Genomic DNA, 12,335 nt, shown 5'->3' on the forward strand with positions numbered 1-12,335 from the left:
CGATTAATCGATTAATCGACAAAATAATCGGCCAACTAATCGATTATGAAAATAATCGTTAGTTGCAGCCCTAGTGTGCACACCCTCATTAATCACAAAGTTCAGCTGTTCTAGTAGGATTTACCTGACATTTGCTTTGTTGCATCTCAAAGCAAAAGCCATGGTCTGTAGAGAGCTTCCAAAGCATCAGAAGGGTACAAAAGAATTTCCAAAGCATTAGATATACCATGGAACACAGTGAAGACAGTCATCAAGTGGAGACAATATGGCACAACAGAGACATTACCAAGAACTGGACGTCCCTCCAAAATTGATGAAAAGACGAGAAGAAAACTGGTCAGGAAAGCTTAGAAGAGGCCTACTGCAACATTAAAGGAAGTGCAGGAATTTCTGGCAAGTACTGGCTGTGTGCTACATGTGACAACAATCTCCCGTATTCTTCATATGAATGGCCTATGGGGTAGGGTGACAAGACGGAAGCCTTTTCTTACAAAGAAAAACATCCAAGCCCGGCTGAAGTTTGCAAAAACAAACATCAAGTCCCCCAAAAGCACGTGGGAAAATGTGTTCTGGTCTGATGAAACCAAGGTTGAACTTTTTGGCCATAATTCCAAAAGGCATGTTTGGCACAAAAAACAACACTGCACATCACCTAAAGCACACCATACCCACAGTGAAGCATGGTGGTGGCAGCATCATGCTTTTGGACTGTTTTTCTTCAGCTGGAACCTTAGTCAGGGTGGAGGGAATTATGAACAGTTCCATATACCAGGTAATTTTGGCACAAAACCTTCAGGCGTCCGTTAGGAAGCTGAAGATGAAGTTCACCTTTCAGCACGACAACGACCCAAAGCATGCATCCAAATTCACAAAAGCATGGCTTCACCAGAAGAAGATTAATGTTTTGGAATGGCCCAGCCAGAGCCCAGACCTGAATCCAATTGAACATCTGTGGGGTGATCTGAAGAGGGCTGTGCACAGGAGATGTCCTCGCAATCTGACAGATTTGGACCGCTTTTGCAAAAAAGAGTGGGCAAATATTGCCACATCAAGATGTGCCATGCTAATAGACTCCTACCCCTTAGTTTAAGGGTGTGCACACTTATGCAACCAGGTTATTGTGTTTTTTTTTTTTTTTTATTCCCCCTCAAATATTTCAGCTTGTTTTGCAATTGAATTGTTCATGTTATAGGTCACATTAAAGGTGGAAAAAGTTCTGACATGATTTATATTTGTCTCATTCTTTAACATAACAAGAACCTGCCATTTTAACAGGGGTGTGTAGACTTTTTATATCCACTGTATACCCAGTCAACAGGGGCTCTGTGCTCCTACCTCTGGGAGGGAGAGGTGAAAAGTGCTCCTGACAGCCCTCAGACACTAATCCAGCAGAGTCACAGTGAGAAGACTGGCAGGTATATTACTGAAGGAGAAGACAGCCAGCAGTCTACTTCCACAGTCATGGGAAATATATACTTGGGAGTAGGATGGTTTAGGAACACAGCTTATGTTGGGGCTCCTAAAATCATCTGTAAATATTATGTATTTAGAAAAACCCAGACAATTTAACATTTGGTAGAAGACAACGGAGCTCTGCATTTCTTACATACAAGTAATGGAGAATACACTTTTGTAATTCAGATACTGCATAAAACCGCATGCGTGGTTTAACAATTCAAGGTTTCCTATAACTTTGAAACGATATCTTGCACTTTGGGTCGTGTTAACAATTCAATGTAATAGGGATTACACTTTCTTAACTTCCATCACCCCAAATGCATTTTCACAGGTCGTCTAAGCATCATTTTTTCCCTAGTGACTAGACAAATGCTTGCGACAAAAAAAAAAAATTAAAATCGAAAAACACTTTGAATCATGCCAGGTAGCAGCAGGATGGAGTTCACCACACTAACAATCCAGCCATTGTACTGCCCAACACTATACCTTACAATATGCTTTGATGCAGAGCCAAGAAAAACCTCAGCTGGGATACAGTTTTGTGCCTAGACAATGTGTGATTGTGTCTAATGTAGTAGAGCAGGCCTCACTTTAAAACACTGCCAGTCGTCCACTAGGGTATAATGCCTAAGTCTTTATTAATTTTCAGGCTGTACATTTGTATGCAAACCCCGTTTTATGGGTTTCTGTGATTTGGCTGCACTGATGTATGGAAAAGGTTACTGATAAAGTTGTTGGTATTATGAAGTGGTTCTATGTGGGGGAAAACAGATTCAGAGCAGGGAGGAACCAGTCTGCCCTCTCCACTTTTTAATACATACTAAGCTTTCTTGAATACATTTACTGTTTCCCTGTACTAGTTACACTGGAAGTCTATTCCAGGTATCTGCTACCCTTTCTGTAAAATACATTTTTTTTCACATTGACTTCAGTCTTCCACACTCTTACCTTCCATCAGGCCTTCTAAATTACTGTGACAACGCTAACTGCATTTACATTTATTTGATGCAGCACAAAATAGACCATAGAGGACTGGCCTAGAGGGCAGGGTGGCAATCACCCCACAGACCAGTCTAACGTTTTTAAACAGGGCCACCCCACTCTGGGAAGCAGGAGCTTGGTATGGTCACGTAACTGGATATAGGTATGCGAGTGTGTACACACATGTGTATGTTTGTGTTGTACTGGAAGGAGTGTGGTTGTGTATGTACAGGGGCCACTCGGCTGTATTTGGCCCTGAGGCCAAAAGGTGAAGGCCCTCCCATTAATATTCATTCACAATGGTGGTGTGTTAGATTTAGAACCTTTCCTTTCACAAACATGTCATAAAAACACTTTAAACAGAACAGGCATTTATATAGCACTTTGCTCCCAGTGGGACTCAAAGCGCTTTACAGAGGTAAACATATATATATTAACTTAATGTAGTTACATAATTGGACATTAATGTGGAACAATAAAAGTGTGATAAAGAACACTAACGCTCTATATCAAAAACAGTAGCAAACAGTCCCAGACTGGCCATCTGGCACATTTACCCAATCTGCCACTCCAGCAGTACGCACCCGCTGCACTTATCCAGCAGGGGGACAAACAAACCTCATTTGATGGACGACACTGGTCTTAAAGTTCCAGGGCCACCTAGTCCAGGGGTGGGCTGGGGGGACAATTGCTCCCCAAGGCCGCCCTGAATCTAAGTTAAACAGCCATGCCAGGGCCATCTGTAATGTGCGGCAAAAGCCTGCAGCACCCGCGGTGGGCCGGCACACCAAGATGCCATTGCAGCCGATGCGGTTGCAAATTTTAAAGCGGTCGTAAGACCCGCAGGATGCTTTAAAATCATTAAGCGGCCGGCGTGCGTGCACCATGCTGCTCAGTGCCTCAGTGAGACTCTTTGCCCCAGCCCCTTTATAGATGCTCAAGGGGGCGAGCTCACGCGAACAGCTGCTCGTGACAGGGAGAAGAGCAAATTGGAGGAGAGCGGTCTGCAGGGAAGGAAGGCAGAAAAAAAAAATATTAAAAAAAATAAATAGTTGGGGTGAAAGGTGGAAGGGGACCTGCCTTGGGACAACAATTTAATACAAAAGGGTGGCTGGGGGGTATAAGTACACAACAGGGTGGTTGTGGCATCATATAAGTCAATAGGGAGGGGGGCTGGCTGGGGACATCACATAAATCAATACACAAGGGCAAGGCTCAACAAATCCCTGGCGCCTAGGTGTTTGTCAGCCTGTTAAATCCCCCCAAAATACCCCGTCGCAACAGACCAGCACAGCCACCCCGAGCCTGTGATCAGTCGCACGGAGTGATTCTGTAGGATGAAAAGGCGATTGCCGGCAAACCGGCAATTGCGTTTTCAGCTGCCACAGACAGCTTCAGGGAAGGGGGTTGTGTGTTGACAAGTGTGGGGACCTGACACAACATCCCCCTGCTGCCTGATTACTCCATGAGAGCGAAAGTGCAGCGTTAACCCCTTCAATGCCGCAATTGTGGCATTTTTGGGGTTAATTCACGTTTTGTACGGGGCTCTGCTGCTGGTGGTCTGCCTGGAAGCCCAGGCAATACACAAGGGTCGGGTGGGGGGATACATTAAAACCAAAGGGGAGGGGCTGGCTGGGGCATCAATACACAAGGGGGGAAGCACACAAAAAACAAACCAGTATGGAAAGCATTTTTTATGCTTTGTGTAGATTAACCCATACTGATGTGGGTGTCCATGTGGCAGAGCCTGTCCTGGCTTGTGTGTGTTTGGGTGTCAGTGTTGCGGAACAACTGTACTGTGGGTGTGTCTGGGTGTCAGCGTGGCAGAGCCTGTCCTGGTGTGTGTGTTTGGCTGTCTGTGTGGCAGAGCCTGTCCTGGTGTGTGTGTGTTAGTGTGGCAGAGCTTGTCCTGGTGCGTGTATTTGGTCATCTGTTTCCCAGCACTTTAATTTCTGTAGGAATACATTGAACAAATTTAATTTTTAGTTACCCAGAGATAAAACACCCTCCTGAATTTGTAGTGAGTTCAGAGGACAAAACTTTGAAGGCCCAGAAATCAGAGAGGAAAAGTAAAGGTTTTGTGTTATTTACTCTATTTCAATCTACATATTTTATTGAAAATGATTAGTTGCATTAAATTGTGGGTTCAGGCATCCCATGTATGATGACTTTTGTTTTTTTAAGTGTACTGATTACTCCCAGTCCCATCACATTACATCAATATGCGTTAGAAAATCAGAAGATGGGCATGGATGATGGGCATGGATGGTGGGCTGATTCGGTGGTGCAACGGGCCACTTGACTAGACAGGCCTTAGGCTGCCAGCCCTCCCCTGACCTAGTCTGGCCCTGGTAATCAATACAATTCCTTTTCAGGCATTTTATAGACTGCCTAGGATCTGATTAACTGCCAAACATTTTAAATGAAGTACTAATGTTTAAAACATCAACAAAAGTTGTGCATTTGGGCAGCATCTGTCAAGAATACGAATAGAAAAAATACCTGAAGGTCTAAACATTAGGAGCATTTCAAGTATGTCATACATACATATACATTATGTATGTATGTATATATATATATATATATATATATATATATATATATATATATATATATATATATATATATATATATATACACACACACACATACATTTACACACATATATATACCGTATTGGCTCGGATATAGGCCGCCCCCGTATATAGGCCGCACCATAAAAGTTTGGTGTTTTTTTAAAGAAAAAGTTGTTTCTTTTTAAAAAAGCACCGAAAAAACATGCTGCCACTCTGTCTCCCACCCCCCCCGAGATATGCTGCCACTGTCCTCCCCCCCCCGAGATATGCGGCCACTGTCCTCCTCCCCCCCGAGATATGCTGCCACTGTCCCCCTCCCCCCCGAGATATGCTGCCACTCTGCCCCCCCCACGACTTACCGGAGCAGACTCCCGGGTGTCTTGCAGGGCCGACGGGGGGCATCTACGCAATACGCGTATACAACCGGAAGTTGTATACGTGTATTGCGTAGATGTCCCCCGCCGGCCCCGCAAGACACCCGGGAGTCTGCTCCGGTAAGTCTTGGGGGCAGAGGTAAAACGCATCGTGCGGACGGTCACCGGCTGCGGCGATGCGGGTAAACAACCTGGAGGCTGTTTAACCGCATCACCGCAGCCGGTGACCATCCGGACGATGCGCTTAGACAACCTCCCATGCCGCCCCCCCCCGCAGAAAGTGCTGGCAAGGGAGGCTGTCTGAGCGTATCGGAGAGTAGGATACAGGTACCCTGCACCGCTGCGGGGGATCTGTATTCTAACCCCGCTGCCTGCCCGGCGCCCGGGACTGCATGTCCCGGGCGTCGGGCGCTAGACCCCGAATATAGGCCGCACCCCCACTTTAAAGACTTAAAGTGAGGGGAAAAAGTGCGGCCTATATTCAAGCCAATACGGTATATATATATATATATATATATATAGATATATATATATATATATATATATCTATATATATATATATATATATATATCTATATATAGATATATATATATCTATATACACACACACACACACACACACACTTTTGTTTGCCACAAAATACTTTATGAAGAAACTGCAAAATTTCCAAAAACAGACAATTTACGTTTGTCATAATTTATTTTAATAGTGAATAATTATTAAAAGTACTTCTTTAAATTCCTCCTTGTTTATATGGTATACCACATCCAGAAAATAGAATTATGAACCAAGATGTTCCTTTTTCTAGAACCTTACAAACCTATATATAATGTCATCTAGACCTCCTCCTTTTACGCAAAAGTACTTAACCAGAATTTAAGAAAAGTTCATTTGAAGGGCTCGGTAACAACTCAGTACGGGGTTATTTCACTACTGAAAATGGTAAAAAGGAATTCTACTGTATAGACACAACAAAAGTTAATGAACAGATTAATCTAGTTAGACGATTTTTTTTCTCCTAAACACTTCTTGTCGGTACGACTCCAGAAGTTCTTAATTATCCATATGTCGCAGTGTTTCCTTTCAACAAATGGAATGGTTCTTGTAGGGCCTTAATCCTGCTATTTGCAGACAGTAGGCCTGTTAGGGGAGAGTGTATGGGGTGAACTGGGCTGCAGTCCAAGTCTGGAGCAATATGCCATGTGTGCAGCGCATAGTATGTCTGACTTCTGACAGGGAGCTGTTTCTGCTCACAAACTGAAATTATCTTTCAGGCACTCAAGTGAACGTTTACTACAATGACTTATTCACTAATTTGCCACCTTGTGGACCCAAAAAATATGTCTTGCTTACATTCTGGAGGTAACGGTGTATTTTTAAACAGATTCATTATCCAGCTTCAAGGGGAAGGAAAAGCTTCTTTGTTACAAAAAATGTATCAATGTGTTTTTAATCTCCTCTAATGACACCACAAGAACTTTTCAAAGACCTTTTAATGTATTACGTGTCTAAATAATTGAAACTGCTCTAATAGTCCAGGGGAAGAAAAAGCTTTAGAGGTTGGCCTACTTATTTGAGGTAGTAGTAGTAATACAGACAAGGAACAAGCTGAAAACATCTTTTAACCCTTTCTGTCTAAAAGAAGCAATCGTGTCTGCTTGTTTTTACACATGGTGTAGACAGAGATAAAACCTCGAGTCAATCACGCAAGGAAAACCACCGCAGCTGTGTTCCTATTATTCAGACTTAATGTTTTAAATATTAATTTTTCACATTTCTGTTTTCCAGCTGTGATATTCCCCCAAAGATATACCCAGGACATTTCACGCAGATGTTCCTTCATTTCTTACGACCCTTTGCTAAAGGCTGCATTTTAATGCATAAGAAAGCTTCGTGGGTCCATTTAAAGGTTCATGGTATCCCAAATGGTTCTGCAGAATCCCCCGACACACAGATGCCCCTTTCCCCTCCCCAGACTATTTTCCGTGCAGGAGATGTGCGGGTCTTCTTTTTATAAAGTTTATTGGCTTAGCGAAGGTCCTTCAATAAGCCAATAAACTTTATAAAAAGAAGACCCACTGAGTGCATCAACTTTATTTGCATGCTGTATATACTTTTTGTTCATTATATATATATATATATATATATATATATATATATATATATATATATATTTTATCTGTATATACGTATATACACACACACATATATATACACATTCAAATGTACATTGTGACACTGTAAGCCTGGGGGAGATGATTTGTTTGGTATTTGGGTGCAGGTGATATACAAATCATGTAAATCCATGCCAGCTTTTACAAGAGGCTAGAGGTCTGCAGGATCTAGTCTGGGATCCTTAGGGGGCTGGGCATTAAAATCCCCTGAACAGAGGGGGGGGGTCGTTTTTTTTTTCTGTCTGAGTAGCTCCTGAACACACCTCCAATCCAATTTCATTGATTGGACTCCAGGTATTCCAACTCCTGACTCCAATTAACTTTTGTTGAAGTGATAAGCCTAGGGGTTCACATACTGTTTACAACCTACACTGTGAATGTGAATGATGTATTTAATATGGACAAAAACAATACAATAGTTTGTAATTCTGCGTTAGTTAAATATGTATGTTCATTACTGTACAATAGTACAGTAATGAACAAACACATGTGAAGATCATATTTTAGGATAGATTTATTCATAAATGCTGATAATTTCAAAGGGTTCACTTAAATTTTCTTGCCGTTGTGTGTATGCATATGTTAATAGCCAGACAAGACACCAACAGATGTATTCAACACAGAAAGACCATGATGATTAAGCCAAAACATAAATGGATACTTATAAAGTAATTTTGTGTGAAATAAGGTTTACTAAATTGAAATGCATTGTCTTCAATACGGTCTAACAGATTGTTCTCCAACCGTTACCAGACCTCCTTTACCATTTTAACTGAATTGATATAAAGATATAATATGATATTCTTTGCAGGCATAAGTATTCAACGTTTATAAATCACGCAGAACATTTGAATCTCTGTAGACATTGTTATTAACCCATAAACAAAGCAGACCGTAAGTTATTAACTACTGGCTGCAGTAAACTCAGCCCCATAATAGGAATTAACCAAATCTAAACATTTCCCTATATGTAATCAATAAAAAAGAAAAAGCATTAAAGTTGTAGTCCAGAATACTTTAGAAGAAGGTAAAACAAACAAGAAGGAGACATGTCTAAAGAACATGCAGCCTCACAATACTTGTCCCAGCTTGTACATGTAGGACAATTCGATTGAAGAGCTAACAAGGGGACTACCTTCTGGAGAGCCATAAATTTTACTTTTCATGGTTAGCATTTCTGGAATAGCTATTAAAAAGAAATCACTTTTCCTATCTCTTTTTTTTTTCTCATTTAAATTTTTTTTTTTTTTATTTAATTCATGATCACTCAACGCCCTCTACAGGATAAGATACAAAAGACAAGACAACTGTTTCGTAGCAACGTGTCCACGACTTGAAATGTCACACCCGTTTTAAAAATGGCAAGTTACAAAATGTATAATATGTAAATAAACGGCACTTCATACATATTATTCAGGCTTATTGTATGATGCTTTCTCTCCGTGATCGCCGACAAAGACTCATCCACCCCATTGTGTTACGAGTCATATTACAGCTTTTGCCGATTCAAATTTATTTTATCTCATGTGCTCACCAATATCAACACGGTTTATACTATGTACATGGTTACCGGATGACATGTCTCCTTTGTTCCCTTCCACTGCTGTGGACTGTTGTGTATTTCCTGCTTAATGCCCTGAATATTTGAACATGCCTGATTTGACTACTGTGCCTTTTCAAAAAAATAAAAAAAAGTAAAAAAAATAATATGTAAATAAGCAGCAGTTCTACATTCCGTAAACTTTCTTTTCTATCATTCATTCAAGCTGTATTGTCTATTTACAATAAAACAATGTGAACACCTTATGGGGAATAAAGAATATAAAAGCAAATGTGGTGTTACATCCATCCAGTAACACCAATTATAGGTGCAAAATTCAGCACTAGAAAACACAACAGCAATCAGAGACCTCTAAGGAGGGCAATAAGTAAGAGGAGGAGAAAAAAAAAAAAAAAAAAAAAAACCCACCAACCTAGATTCAACCCCAACCCAAATCCCAAGGGAAATAGGGAGCGGATTCCTGCTTTCACTAGGGCTATTACATCGGTCATTGTATGTAGCGCACATATACATTTTGCATGTTGCTGACAAGCACTATCCTGCATCTGATGTTGCTCATAAACTGGTTTCTATAAACTCACATAAGGGCAGAAGTAGCAAACACACCGATTGCTCATTGGACCATTCTGTTTTTCGCAAAGGGGACAAGACCACTTTTCAAAATCAGAATCAATCTCTTTTTATCTCAAAACTTCCAGAGCTTTGCAAATAACATTTATTGTGGATTATGTCTCTCTTTAAGAAAAGAAAAGAAAAAAAAAACATAGAACCAGTTTTGTCAAGTATATACTACGGTAATTACTGACACCAATTTTTACTATAAACAAAGTTATTTTCAGTGTGAACAATGCGCTAGATTTGACTTCAAGTTCTGACAATTAGCCATATTTACAAAATTCTGCTTAACTTTTGCTGAAATAAGACTAAGTATAGGCAAATTACACTCAGTGTAAAACAATTCCTGGCTTCTAAATGCGGTCAACTAATGGATTCTTGCAAATCAGCACTTAATACTAATTAATTTTACTTTAATGTTAAAACATATTTTAGTAAGAGAGAGACATCTAGTGGTAATAAATGAGCAACAACTGAATATAGGTTACTCTAAAGCAGAATATTCACCAAGTTACTTAACTTTTAGATAGAAAAATAGCCAGCAGAGCCGATATCACCATTACAATATTAGAGAGTAAAATCAACCATAGCATTACAAAATTACAATACACAAAACAAACAATAACTAACTCCTTCATGACCCGTTTTAGAAATGTACCTTTCCTGACAATGTTTTAACATCTCTGAGGTGTTTAGCTGTAATTTTCTCCTCATTTAGTGTACCAACACAAATTACAAATCTATTAGCCTTAAAACCTCCAATCATGAGCTGATTATTTTTATTTTCTGGACTTTTATTATTTTATTTTTTTTACTTTATTTTCTGGACTTATTTTGATCTAGTTTCCTGCCTGGATCTTAGAACTTGGTAAGGTATTTTTATATGAAATAAACATTCATTCATGGTGCCACCATCATGGGAAAGACATGCTGCCTTTCTGTTAATATCTATAATGCAATAAAAGAAAACAAAAAGGTACACCGTTCTCTGAAGAGACAGTTTATCATATTACTTACCTGCGACTAGTTTTTTTCTCAAGTGTATTTTCTGATGGTTGAGCAAGAGGTTTTTTGGTATTGCCAAAATCTTTTTTGAGTTTGCTGGATATACGATTTTTCATCTGATGTCTCTCATCACTGTCCATTTCCTCTTCATCACTTGCATCTTCCTAGGATGAACATTAAAGCATAACTGAATTAAGGTTTTATGCTTCAAAAAAGAAAACAAAGAAAAAAGGCAAGTGCATGCAACTTACTGACTTAACGTAGGGCTAGACAAACCCTGGGAACCAGGTCTCCACGAGGTCAGAGGAGGAGTAGTGTGTGTGAGTGTGTATATACTATAGTATCAGGGTCAGTATGTTGTTGTGTATATGTATAGTTCTGGAGTCAGTGTATGTGGGTATACTGTAGTGTCAGTCACTGTGTAAATGTATAGTGCTGGAGTCAGTGTATGTGGGTATACTGTAGTGTCAGTCACTGTGTAAATGTATAGTGCTGGAGTCAGTGTGTATAAATGTATGGTGCATGTGTATAGGAGTGTGGTGATACCGTGCATGGTGGTGTTTGTTACAGCATGGCATTAGCATGAGTGTGTATGTCAGCATTTAGTGTGTGTATTAGTGTATAGAATGTTAGCATGTGTGACGTTAAGAGTGCGTAAATGTATTTTAGAGGCAAGGCTCTACAAACCCCGTGCGCCACATAAACAAAACATGATTAGGAAAGAAAAGGAAAAAAGCTGGCACCAAACTTTTTTGGCTAGCTCCAAGATCCAAACCAAATTTGTCGACCCCTGACTTAACTTTTCATTATGACGGGTCATCCCCAAAACAAGTAGTCTGATCTGCAAAGTACATTAAGTATGCAAGTCTTACACAAGAAATTTACTAGGATGGCCTCAAATAATGCACAGTGAAGATTTGGCATTGAAAAGTTTGAAAGCATTTTCAAATTCAAATTTTAGAGTGTTGGCACACTCATCATCCTTGGTGACAGGTCTGTTCCAGAATTCAATTTCTTTTTGAAGATGGAAACTTTGACTAAAAACCATGAGGAAAAAGATTTATTGCTCTGTTTATAGCTTGTTCCACTTCCCCATGCCATCACAAAATACATGTTAAATTCCATGTTTTTGTGAGGTTTTTTTTTATTATATTAAAATGGTGCTTGTGCCATGTCTTATGGAAGAAGCATCTAGAAGAAACTCATGGAAGCTGAAACAGATGTTTGTGGAAATCCCTGCTTGCTGGAGAATATGAACTAAACGCCTACCGCCCTAAAGAGCAACCTGAGTTTACTAGATAATACATTTAACTTAAGATTCAATTGCAACAGAAGCTCAAGTCTCATATATGCAACTTCAGTGAATGCATGCACTAATTTTCATATATTAAAAATGTACTAGCATCATGAACATTAAAAAATATAAATCAATAAAACTTTTTTTCCAGAAACAAAAAGTATTTCTTACATTATACTGCTGATTTCTAATATGATACATAATCCCGGCATTATATATATATATATATATATATATTAGAAAACACTCACTAGCTAATCAATATCTGGTTTTTAATTTCGAAAGAGCCATTT

The 12,335-nt window shown here is 39.7% G+C and overlaps 1 protein-coding gene across 1 annotated transcript in view; it reads right to left on the minus strand.

Moving 5' to 3' along the window:
• The window catches only part of CWC27 (CWC27 spliceosome associated cyclophilin), a 57,707-nt gene that overhangs the window by 35,038 nt on the left and 10,334 nt on the right, over window positions 1-12,335 (minus strand). Inside the window, exon 10 of the mRNA XM_053448020.1 lies at window positions 10,758-10,909. Coding sequence (XP_053303995.1) covers window positions 10,758-10,909 — 152 coding nt within the window. The remainder of the gene's footprint in view (window positions 1-10,757; window positions 10,910-12,335) is intronic.

Source organism: Spea bombifrons, chromosome 1, assembly GCF_027358695.1.
Source record: "Spea bombifrons isolate aSpeBom1 chromosome 1, aSpeBom1.2.pri, whole genome shotgun sequence".
Classification (NCBI taxonomy): Eukaryota; Metazoa; Chordata; class Amphibia; order Anura; family Pelobatidae; genus Spea; species Spea bombifrons.